This window comes from Oncorhynchus mykiss, chromosome 2 (genome assembly GCF_013265735.2).
Source record: "Oncorhynchus mykiss isolate Arlee chromosome 2, USDA_OmykA_1.1, whole genome shotgun sequence".
NCBI classification, from domain to species: domain Eukaryota; kingdom Metazoa; phylum Chordata; class Actinopteri; order Salmoniformes; family Salmonidae; genus Oncorhynchus; species Oncorhynchus mykiss.
Genome location: NC_048566.1, coordinates 25,177,848 through 25,191,186, shown reverse-complemented (window position 1 = coordinate 25,191,186; position 13,339 = coordinate 25,177,848). Strand labels below are relative to the sequence as shown.

Here is a 13,339-nt window from a genome sequence, read left to right as displayed (position 1 = left end):
GTATGTGTGTGTAGGTATATATGTATATACAGTGCCTTGCGAAAGTATTCGGCCCCCTTGAACTTTGCGACCTTTTGCCACATTTCAGGCTTCAAACATAAAGATATAAAACTGTATTTTTTTGTGAAGAATCAACAACAAGTGGGACACAATCATGAAGTGGAAGGACATTTATTGGATATTTCAAACTTTTTTAACAAATCAAAAACTGAAAAATTGGGCGTGCAAAATTATTCAGCCCCCTTAAGTTAATACTTTGTAGCGCCACCTTTTGCTGCGATTACAGCTGTAAGTCGCTTGGTGTATGTCTCTATCAGTTTTGCACATCGAGAGACTGAAAATTTTTCCCATTCCTCCTTGCAAAACAGCTCGAGCTCAGTGAGGTTGGATGGAGAGCATTTGTGAACACCAGTTTTCAGTTCTTTCCACAGATTCTCGATTGGATTCAGGTCTGGACTTCGACTTGGCCATTCTAACACCTAGATATGTTTATTTTTGAACCATTCCATTGTAGATTTTGCTTTATGTTTTGGATCATTGTCTTGTTGGAAGACAAATCTCTGTCCCAGTCTCAGGTCTTTTGCAGACTCCATCAGGTTTTCTTCCAGAATGGTCCTGTATTTGGCTCCATCCATCTTCCCATCAATTTTAACCATCTTCCCTGTCCCTGCTGAAGAAAAGCAGGCCCAAACCATGATGCTGCCACCACCATGTTTGACAGTGGGGATGGTGTGTTCAGCTGTGTTGCTTTTACGCCAAACATAACGTTTTGCATTGTTGCCAAAAAGTTCAATTTTGGTTTCATCTGACCAGAGCACCTTCTTCCACATGTTTGGTGTGTCTCCCAGGTGGCTTGTGGCAAACTTTAAACGACACTTTTTATGGATATCTTTAAGAAATGGCTTTCTTCTTGCCACTCTTCCATAAAGGCCAGATTTGTGCAATATACGACTGATTGTTGTCCTATGGACAGAGTCTCCCACCTCAGCTGTAGATCTCTGCAGTTCATCCAGAGTGATCATGGGCCTCTTGGCTGCATCTCTGATCAGTCTTCTCCTTGTATGAGCTGACAGTTTATAGGGACGGCCAGGTCTTGGTAGATTTGCAGTGGTCTGATACTCCTTCCATTTCAATATTATCGCTTGCACAGTGCTCCTTGGGATGTTTAAAGCTTGGGAAATCTTTTTGTATCCAAATCCGGCTTTAAACTTCTTCACAACAGTATCTCGGACCTGCCTGGTGTGTTCCTTGTTCTTCATGATGCTCTCTGCGCTTTTAACGGACCTCTGAGACTATCACAGTGCAGGTGCATTTATACGGAGACTTGATTACACACAGGTGGATTGTATTTATCATCATTAGTCTATTAGGTCAAAATTGGATCATTCAGAGATCCTCACTGAACTTCTGGAGAGAGTTTGTTGCACTGAAAGTAAAGGGGCTGAATAATTTTGCACACCCAATTTTTCAGTTTTTGATTTGTTAAAAAAGCTTGAAATATCCAATAAATGTCGTTCCACTTCATGATTGTGTCCCACTTGTTGTTGATTCTTCACAAAAAAAGACAGTTGTATATCTTTATGTTTGAAGCCTGAAATGTGGCAAAAGGTCGCAAAGTTCAAGGGGGCCGGATACTTTCGCAAGGCACTGTATATATATATATATATATATTTCCCAGTCCGTACTGTGTAGTGAGTGCGATGGAAGCAAGCAGGCTCATTATTAGAGTGCTAGCACAGCCTACGGCCAAATGTGCCAACCAGGCTGATTGGGAATAAACTGGCAATACAGAACCAATCCACCAGCCACTCTAAACTCACTAATTAGACACTCAAAGATCCCAGTAAATGATTCTACAGCTAAATCTAAAACACCTACCAAGCAGTCTCTGTCCAATTGCCTCCCTGTCCTAGTTTAACACAGTGCATTTGGAAAGTATTCAGACATCTTGACTTTTCCACATTTTGTTACTTCACAGACCTATTCTAAAATGGATTAAATCATCCCCCCTAATTAATCTACACACAATACGCCATGAAGAGAAAGCAAAAACAGGTTGAAGCACCTTTGGCAGAAATTCCACAAGCTTGGCACACCTGTATTTGGGGAGTTTCTCCTATTATCTTCTGCAGATCCTCTTAAGCTCTGTCAGATTGGATGGCGAGCATCGCTGCACAGAGATGTTCGATTGGGTTCAAGTCCGGGCTCTGGCTGGGCCACTCAAGGACATTGTGCTTAGGGTCATAGTCCTGTTGGAAGGTGAACCCCAGTCTGAGGTCTTGAGCGCTCTGGAGAAGGTTTTCATCAAGGATCTCTGTACTTTGCTCCGTTCATTTTTCCCTCGATCCTGACTAGTCTTTAGCTGCCTTTTGGCAATCTCCAAGTGGGGTGTCATGTGCCTTTTACTGAGGAATGGCTTCCGTCTGGCCACTCCACCATAAAGGCCTGATTGGTGGAGTGCTGTAGAAATGGTTACCTCCCTGACTAAGGCCCTTATTATTTATTTTACCTTTATTTAACTAGGCAAGTCAGTTAAGAACATATTCTTATTTTCAATGACGGCCTAGGAACGGTGGGTTAACTGCCTAGTTCAGGGGCAGAACGACATATTTTTACCTTGTCAGCTTGGAGAGTCAATCTTGCAACCTTTCGGTTACTAGTCCAACGCTCTAACCACTAGGCTACCTGCCGCCTTCTCTCCCGATCGCTCAGTTTGGCTGGGCGGCCAGATCTAGGAAGAGTCTTGGTGGTTCCAAAACTTCTTCCATATAAGAATGATGGTGGCCACTGTGTTCTTGTAGACCTTCAATGCTTCAGAATATTTTTTGTACCCTTCCCCAGATCTGTGCCTCGACACAATTCTGTCTCAGAGCTCTACGGATAATTTATTCGACCTCATGGCTTGTTTTTTTCTCTGACATGCACTGTCAACTGTGGGACCTTATATAGACAGGTGTGTGCCTTTCCAAATCATGTCCAATCAATTGAATTTATCACTGGTGGAGAATCATTGTAGAATCATTTCAAGGATGATCAATAGAAACAGGATGCAGCTGAACTCAATAGCAAAGAGTCTGAATACTTGATGTAAATAAGGTATTGATATTTTGTTTTTGATACATTTGCAAAAAAATCTAAAAACCTGTTTTTGCTTTGTCATTATGGGGTAGTGAGTGTGGATTGATGAGGAAAAAAGTCAATTTAATTAATTTTAGACTAAGGCTGTAATGTAACAAAATGTGGAAAAAGGGGTCTGAATACTTTCCAAATGCACTGTACCTGCTCACCTAAAAATGTAAACATGGACTATCACCTGTGCAAAGGTGTGTGGTTACTGTATACGTGTAAGCATATATTGACTGTATAGGTCAGGGTGAGAACTGCTAAACTAATTAAATGATGTCGTGTGTGTGTGGTAATGGGGAGCTCAAAGAAAGTTGTTGTTTGCACACTATGCTTTTAATTACTTTTCAGTTCCATTTCATTCCATTTGAATTGACAGCTTGATCAACTTTTAATTGCTAGTTTTAGTAAACAGCTTATCAGCTCCAAGCCCACACACACAGCCCTGAATGACCTGGCCAAACACACACACAAGCTGTACTGTGGAGTTTGACAGAGTGAGATGCAGATGCAGCAAACAGGAGGCCCATTAATTTCCCCACAGGACGCCAGTAGAACGGACTCACTCACTCACCTCGCACGGACGGACGGACTCACTCACTCGCACGGGGACACTCACTCGCACGGGGACACTCACTCGCACCGACTCTCTCACACACTCACTCAGTCAGGGATGCACGGACTCACTCACGCGCACACAAGGACAAGCACGGACGGACGCACTCACTCACTCGCACGGGGACACTCACTCGCACGGACACACTGACTCGCAAACGCACGGACGGACACACTCACTTGCACTCACATGGACGGACTCACTCACTCAAACGGACACGCACGGGTGGAAGGACGAACTCGCACGGATGGACGGACTCACACGCACCGACACACGGACTAACTCACACACGGACTCACTCACACACGGACTCACTCATACACGGACTCACTCACACACACACACGGACTCTCTCTCACACACACACACACACACACACAGACTCTCACACACACGGAATCTCTCTCACACACACACACACACTGACTCTCTCACACACACACACACAGACTTTCTCTCACACACACACAGACTTTCTCTCACACACACACGGACTCTCTCACACACACGCACGGACTCTCTCACACACACGCACGGACTCTCACACACACGCACGGACTCTCTCACACACGCACGGACTCTCTCACACACGCACGGACTCTCTCACACACACGCACGGACTCTCTCACACACACAAGCACGGACTCTCTCACACGCACGGACTCTCTCACACGCACGGACTCTCTCACACGCACGGACTCTCTCACACGCACGGACTCTCTCACACGCACGGACTCTCTCACACGCACGGACTCTCTCACACACACGGACTCTCTCACACACACGGACTCTCACACACACACACACACACGGACTCTCACACACACACACACACACACACACACACGGACTCTCACACACACACACACACACGGACTCTCTCACACACCCACACAGGACTCTCTCACACACCCACACAGGACTCTCTCACACACACACACACAGACTCTCACACACACACACACGGACTCACACACACACACACGGACTCTCACACACACAGACGGACTCTCACACACACACACGGACTCTCACACACACACACGGACTCTCACACACACGGACTCTCACACACACACAGGGACAACCTGAGAGATAAGTGGATCTAGATGAGATGTATGCTGCCACTCCCCAAGGCCTCTCCTTTCACATCAGAGATAAGGCTTTAACAAGCCTCTGTCCACCATCTGTGCTCTTTCCACCCCCCACTCTCTCTCTGACTCTCTCTCATCCCCACACCTGCTTTGCAAGTCTGAGCACACACACACACACACACACACACACACACACACACACACACACACACACACACTGAGGAGGAAATCAAAACTGGATGAGGAAATGCAATCAGGACAGATTAATTATGGATAGCACTCCCTGCTCCGTCTCGTGTCCTCCTGCCACAGTCCAGAACACAGGACCCACGTCCCTCACTCTGAAGGGTGAGGCAGAGACACCAACGAGTGTGGGGACAAAACAGGAGGAGGAGGGTGGAAACCCTCACTTCATTGACAAGTGTCTTTGTGCTAAATCCTAGAACTCTACCGGGCTTACTACACTCCTCCAACTAGCCTACACTCCTCTTGGGAGGTTTGGACACATGAAGGTGTGAGGAGAGACACCTAGTCAGGACATGAGGACAGAACAGTGATTTCAACCATCACACCCCAGCACACGCACCCCGAGTCCCTCCGCCACTCCTTTTCTATGACAACAGAATAGACAGATAACCCTGTCCACCAGTACACAATCATGTCAACGTCTATGAAGAAGACAGGCTAACAGGCTGACTACACCGCTCGAGTCGCGAGCGCTGCAAAATACATTTACAAATGTATGTTATTCAATTATTGCACCCGCAATTCAGTGCTCCCCTTTGGGAATAACCATCTCTCTTAATGTAAGTCAAGCCTTCTTAGAATCCTTAAGGAGGAGTGTGGTCCTGATTAGCAGTTCCTCGGGGGACAGGATGTGTCTGATAGGGTTGCAAAGCTACCGGAAATTTGACAAAGTTACAAGAATCTTCAGTCATTTTGGTAAATAACAGAAAAGCTATGGCAATCTAACGTAACTTTGGTCATTGATACTTGAATAACCTTTTAAACAATGATTGATATTTAGTATACATTTGTCAAATCTGTGTCCGTATTGTTCATGAGTTTCTAGTAGCTAGGCCATATGGTTCAAGAGAAAATGTATTTAAAAAGCATCTAACAATGCCACTAGATGTCTTGTGATAGATTATATTAAATCATTGAAAGATAACACAATTCTGGTAGATTACTGGTAAAGTTTGAACGTTTCCAGTAATATACCCTCCCTAGTCTAAGTCTTCTCATGCCTCCATGGATATATCAGTACATCTGTAAGTGCCGGAGTGAGAGCCTACAGTCTATGTACTGGATGAGTAGGTAGTCATGTTTCCAGATCGAGTATGGAGGGGTTGTGTTGTTTTTCTATCAGCACCAGAGGGAATCTCTCTCTCATTATATTTATACACAGAAATTAGATAGGCTTTTATCAGCATGACGAGAGCAGGATTCATTCGTTAAAAAGGCCCTCTAATAAATTCCCCACTTTTAATGTTTCACAGTGCTAGTAAAGGCTTGCCAGGCAGGGCAGAGCCCTGTTGCCCATTACAGCTTTCAATAAATGGCAATCTACGCTACTCTGCGTGATGGTGGGGGAAGAAAGGGAAGGGGAAAAAAGCTGACAGGCTTTCGGTTCGGCCTGCTCCTAATAGCACGTAAAGACGTATTAGCCTCGGCGGTGTGTGCTTGGTGCTTAATAAGAGAGAGGCATTTTGTTTCAGAGTAGCCCGGCTTAAGTTAATGAATAGAGGAGCTCCTGCACTAGGGGCTAATTGACATCGCTCAGCTGAACAGGCTCCATATCAATCTGGACCCGTCACACAGGGGTTTCAAACAGAACAGGAAGCAGAGAATCTAGCCTGCTGGAGCTAGTGGAGAGACAGGGAGAAGCCCAGAACCAAAAAAAAAGACAAGAAAGAAAGATCAGGCTTTCAGAAAACGAGAAGACAAGACAATGATGTCTGTTTTTTTTAAAGGTGGAACTTGTAAATTAATTTGTGGAACGGCCAGGGCTACAGAATTAACAAAACGGTTGATTAACTCTCTCTGTAAGACACAACCACAAACTTATCATGCCCTTGTGTACTGCAATTAATTGTTTCCTGTGAGAAAAAGTAACAGGAAATTAACTCCCGAGAGAGAGGAGATAAATCCTGTCTGTCCATCCCAACTCATCCCACTTAAAGCAGAGGAGAGCCTCTGACATTGATCACTTCCTTCATGATGAGGACCAAGGGTCCTTCCACCACTCTCTCTCGTGCAGAGGGGGATGCAATTGCATGTAAGGGCCCACATCAGACCTGGGTTCCAATAGTATTTGTTTTCTTTCCAATACTACTGAATACTATCAAATACACTTCGAGCATAAGACTGTGCCTGCCTTGATTGGGACGCACATGTATGCTTTGCCACTCTTTTCAGGCACTTGGTCAAACCTTCCTCTCAAATACCTGGTCCCTTAGAGCACTTACTGTTTGATGTGCCAGAGGCTTGAAGATAGCAGAGAACCAACTCGAAGAGCAAATGTTTCAGGTACTGGGGCGGGTAATAGCCAAGGTAGCAGAACCCAGGGCTAGGGGTGAAACCAGGGTTGGAGATGAGGGTTAAGGAAGGAGATAGGACCTGAGGTACGGGATAGGGCCAGGATGATACCAAGTCTCGCAATATTCTTTCAATAGTGAAAATGAAAACCTGCTGTGTGTAAAATATTGTGTGCTATAGCTTGAAAATCAATCAATGTGACTCTGGATGACAACATAATGATGGTTGTTTCCAACATTAGGGCTGTTTTCCTAAAGAAGTTCAATCCACTTAGTGTTTTGTTTCCTTGACGCAATACTGGTATCGTCCCAGCCCTAGTGTGGGAGAGAGCTTTTCAGAAGTGATACTCTCATACTCCCAGCCCTAGTGTGGGAGAGAGCTTTTCAAAAGTGATACTCTCATACTCAATCCCGGCCCTAGTGTGGGAGAGAGCTTTTCAAAAGTGATACTCTCATACCCAATCCCGGCCCTAGTGATACTCTCATACCCAATCCCAGCCCTAGTGATACTCTCATACCCAATCCCAGCCCTAGTGATACTCTCATACCCAATCTCCGGCCCTAGTGTGGGAGAGAGCTTTTCAAAAGTGATACTCTCATACCCAATCCCAGCCCTAGTGTGGGAGAGAGCTTTTCAAAAGTGATACTCTCACACCCAATCCCGGCCCTAGTGATACTCTCACACCCAATCCCAGCCCACTTCATGAAGTTCCCTCTCTGGAACAGCAGAATGGGTGTAAAAACTAAATAGCAGAAACTCCACTTAGCCCACCAGAGGAAGCTAGGGATTGATGGGGATAAAGTGAGACAGTGACATGTTTACATGGAAAGAAACACCACAAAAATCTGGACATTTACACATTTAGCATTTAAAAAAGCCTAATGAAGATAATGAGTGACAGGCAGGGAGACAAACACCTGAGCTGACGTCACACAGACGCCGCAAAAATAACAACAGCAATCACACATGCATGACCAATCCTTATCTTAATCAATTTGTCTCAGCCTGCGATCACACACACAGTATGCCTGTCATCTTGATTGACAGACGGGTTAAATGAGGTGAACAGCTACAGGAGTACCCTACAAATATGGCAAAATATGTTCCAAGGTTTAAACATATCCAGTCATCTTCAGATATGATGCCATGTTTTGGGCACATCCAGGGGAGTTAATTCCACACGTATGATTCTACCCAAAATCTATTCAAGATTAAATGTAGTGCATTTCACAACACACTTGACAGAGAATAAATACCATAATAACTGTTTCTAACATCCCACCATGATCCCATACAGAATGACTCCAGAAGTCTAGATGAAGAACCAGAAGAAAAGACAGTGATGTGATTGAACTGAAGCCAACTGACAACTTCTGCTCTCCCATCTTCCAAATGCCTGGGTGAGGATTAGCTCACCTGTCTGTCAGTCCGGTCCACTGCCCTGCTATTGGCTGAGGGCAGATTTGTAAGCCTGTCACTCAGACTGTCACTCAGCCTGTCAGTCAGGGAGGAGAAGCCATTGTGTCTCCAGACAGCTGGCTGAGAACTACAGCACTTCCATTAAGACTCAACATCACTCACTGCCAATTACGGCTTCATAACGCTCCCAGTCGCAGGAATATGGACACCAGGGAGTGAAACTGAGCACGCCCTGGCTGGCACTCACACAGTCACACGGATACCTTTTACAGACAGACTTTACAATATTATCAGGGGATGTTTTTTAGAGCCCAATTCACGCGGTCCCATTTGTACCATATTCTTGGCCTGGATAAGCCTGGTTTATCTCCCGTGCAGATGCCCGTGCACATTTTGTTACGTTACTGCCTTATTCTAAAATTGAATTCCCCCCTCAATCTACACATAATATCCCATAATTACAAAGCAAAAACTGGTTTTTAGAAATGTTTGCAAATGTATAAAAATGGAAGAACATTTTTTTTTACATAAGTATTCAGACCCTTTACTCAGTACTTTGATGAAGCAATTTTGGCAGCGATTACAGCTTAGAGTATTCTTGGGTTCAACGCTACAAGCTTGGCACACCTGTATTTGGGGAGTTTCTCCCGTTCTACTCTGCAGATCCTCTCAAGCTCTGTCAGGTTGGATGGGGAGCATCGCTGCACAGTTATTTTCAGGTCTATCCAGAGATGTTCGATCAAGTTCAAATCTGGGCTTTGGCTGGGCTACTCAAGGACATTGAGACTTGTCCCAAAGCCATTCCTATGTTGTCTTGGCTGTGTGCTTGGGTTCATTGTCCTCTTAGAAGGTGTACCTTCGCCCCAGTCTGAGGCCCTGAGTGCTCTGGAGCAGGTTTTCATCAAGGATCTCTCTATACTTTGCTCCGTTCATCTTTCCCTCGATCCTCAAATCAAATTGTATTGGTCACATACACATGGTTAGCAGATGTTAATGCGAGTGTAGCAAAATGCTTGTGCTTCTAGATCCAACAGTGCAGTAACATCTCCGGACTTGTCTCCCAGTCATTGTTGCTGAAAAACATCCCGACAGCATGATGCTGCCACCACCATGCTTCATCATAGGGATGGTGTCAGATTTCCTCCAGACGTGATGCTTGGCATTCAGGCCAAACAGTTAAATCTTGGTTTCATCAGACCAGATAATCTTGTTTCTTATGATCCGAGAGTCCTTTAGGTCCCCTTTGCCAAACTCCAAGCGGGTTGTTGTGCTTTTTACTGAAAAGTGGCTTCAGAGATGGTTGTCCTTCTGGAAGGTTCTCCCATCTCCACAGAGGAACTCTGGAGCTCTGTCAGAGTGACCATCAGGTTGTTGGTCACCTCCCTGACAAAGGCCCTTCTCCCCCGATTGCTCAGTTTGGCCAGCTCTAGGGAGAGTCTTGGCGGTTCCAAACTTATTCTATTTAAAGAATGATAAGAATGATGGAGGCCACTGTTCTTGGGGACCTTGAATGCTGCATAAATGTTTTGGTACCCTTCCTCAGATCTGTGCCTCTACACAATCCTATCGGAGCTCTACGGACAATTTCTTTGACATCATGGCTTGGATTTTGCTCTGACAACTGTGGGACCTTATATAGACAGGTGTGTGGCTTTCCAGATCATATGCAATACATTTCATTTACCACAGGCAGAGTCCAATCAAGTTGTTGAAACATCTCAAGGATGATCAATGGAAGCAGGATGCACCGGAGTTCAATTTCGAGTCTCATAGCAAAGGAATACTTATGTAAATAAGGTGTGTGTTTTTTATTTTTGATTAAAGTTTTTTGCTTTGTCATTGTGGGGTATTGTGTGTAGATTGATTAAATGACTTTTTTTCCTCATCAATTTTAGAATAAGACTAATGTAACAATGTGGAAAAAGTCAAGGTCTGAATACTTCCCGAATGCACTGTATGGCTGAAATCAATAGGTATTTTGTTCATCAAACAGACAAGACACCTGATCACAGTCAACACACATATTTTATAATAGGCTAAGAATATAGGCTCAAAAGGTTCTACAGCTGTACCATTGAGAGCATCTTGACTGGCTGTATCACTGCTTGGTATGGCAATAGCACCGCCCTCGACCGCAAGGCGCTACAGAGGGTTGTGCAGACAGCCCAGTACATCACTGGGACCGAGCTCCCTGCCATCCATGACCTCTATCAGGCAGTGTGAAAGGAAGGCCCGGAAAATTGTTAACTACTCCAACCACCCAAGCGATACACTGTTCTCTCTGCTTCTGCACGACAAACGGTCCTGGTGCATCAAGTCTGACACCAACAGACTCCTGAACAGTTTCAATCCCCACTCCATAATACTGCTAAATACTGTAGCTAACAAAATAGCTACACAGACTTTCTTATTTTTGCACTGTCTATATGCACACTCACATGGGCCTACACATTGACACTCAAACACACGACCAACATTTGCTTAGACACATATAATATGCTTACACACATACATTTATAATGACTCTACACACACCCATACAATCATTATATATGCTGCTGTTACTCTGATATTCATATATCCTGATGTCTAGTCACCTTACCCCAAATACATAGATTATATACAAAAGAATGTGGACACCCCTTCAAATTAGTGGCACCCCTTCAAGTTAGTGGAGGTCAGGGCCCCTGGGTAGGCCGACATTATATTCACAGTACATGATCCTTGGTTGGCTGAGTGTCAGTGGAACATTTTTGGGGGATATTCAAGTTGTCAATGTGTTGCTATAACTAGCAGCAAGATAAACTCTAAAGTTTAAACATTAGGCTGTGACGCAATAGGGTAAATGCAGATGGGTAACCCTCAGACTATTTATTTCTATCCGCTATGCTGCATCAGGTGGGCTACATCATGTGACAATGCTCATTGATAAATAGTAGGACTGGGACGATACCAGTATCGTGATATCTTTTCCATGGCAAAAATGAAAAACAGGAATCAGATCTAACTCTTTGGTCCTTTAAAAACCTGCTGCATGTAAAATATTGTGATCTGTATCATGGAAAATAAATTGATGGAACGTTTGTTTCCAACATTAGGGCTGTTTTCCTTAAGAAGTTAAATCTTCTTTGTGATTTGTTTCCTTACCATGATACTAACGAGTGTCGCGATACTGGTATCGTCACGGCCCAACTAAATAGCACACCTGCCTGACAATATGGACCAATCTGTTATATTGGGGTCATTTCTGGAGGGAGAATGATATTTTATTTTTCACTTATGAGTAGAAAGTCCTTTCAAAAAGTAACCAGAATTGACCTTCTCACAGTCATTCTCCCCCCAAAATTGCAGGTCCCTCCGTGATGTGTAGTATGCTGTGTGCTTTTGACAGTGCTGTGTGCCCCCCACCTCCCAAATTCACATGTAACCATTGGGTGTCTTACCTCGTCCAGTTCAGAGATGTAGATGGGTTTCTCCTCAAAGCCGATGGACATGGGATCACTAGGAGGAATCGCCACCTCTTCATACATCTTATTATTCTCTCTCTTTATCCCCTCGGGTAACATCAGCTGAACATAACACAAACACATCCCAAATATTAACAACGCATCGCATTACATAAAGTACATTCCCACCCCAATCTATTTATTACCAACTGAACTACATAATATTAAACATTTTTCAATACACATAATAAAACATCAACAAACACCGCCTCAACTTGAAAACAAACACATTCAAAACATTGCAAAAGTCATGTTCAGATAAAATAAAATCTACTTTCCAGTAAACATAATTTCCTCCAGCCCACCTGCTCCTACTGAACTGAGGACTAAAGCAACACACCCCAGGTTAGTTGATGCAAATAGTGAGTGAAAAAGCAGCAAGAATTAAAAAATAGATAATAAAAATGGGATAAAAGTAGTGGCTTGTGGGTAATGTGATGGGTGCTGGTGAAGGTTGGTGGTTGAACGAAGTGTGTGTGTGTGTGTCTGTGCGCTCTATCACTTTCCTCCCGGTCGCTATCAAAGAGAAATGGAAGTAATGCAAGCTGTTCATTTTGCCCATTAATACAGGTGGGCAGGATTTGAAAATGTCTTCTAATCTTGTTATCGTCATTGTTTATTTGGATAGAACATGATGGTCTAGGGGTCAAGTGTATAGGGCATATATTTGGTTTTGGGCAGTACAGGGCTTTGTCCCAAAAGGCTCCCTATTCCCTTATCCCTACATAGTGCAGTACTTTTGGTGTCATTTGTGACGCACCTCTGGTAATCCCCACATACTGTACCTTGGCTCCCCCTACGAAGGCGGAGGTCTTGGTGGCCTCGGCGTAGCAGTCATAGACGTTGGGGTAGCGGATGCGTTCGTACACCCGCTCTCTGCTCAGCACTGGAGACCGCCGTGCTGTCAGCAGGGCCTGCTCTCTGGAGAAACACAACCAGGACAACACACAACCATTAAATCAACCACAACACAGCAATAACACAACCGGGACCGAACACAACAATACATCCGTAAAACCCATTAAAAAATATATAGTATTTCA

At 44.3% G+C, this 13,339-nt stretch overlaps 1 protein-coding gene across 2 annotated transcripts in view; it reads right to left on the bottom strand.

The window, feature by feature from the left end:
* The window catches only part of ascc3 (activating signal cointegrator 1 complex subunit 3), a 140,509-nt gene that overhangs the window by 100,338 nt on the left and 26,832 nt on the right, over positions 1-13,339 (bottom strand). For both annotated transcript variants that reach the window (XM_036943401.1, XM_036943397.1), the window contains exons 8-9: positions 13,082-13,217; positions 12,234-12,359 (exon numbers count right to left, since the gene is read on the bottom strand). In XM_036943401.1, coding sequence (XP_036799296.1) covers positions 12,234-12,359; positions 13,082-13,217 — 262 coding nt within the window. The remainder of the gene's footprint in view (positions 1-12,233; positions 12,360-13,081; positions 13,218-13,339) is intronic.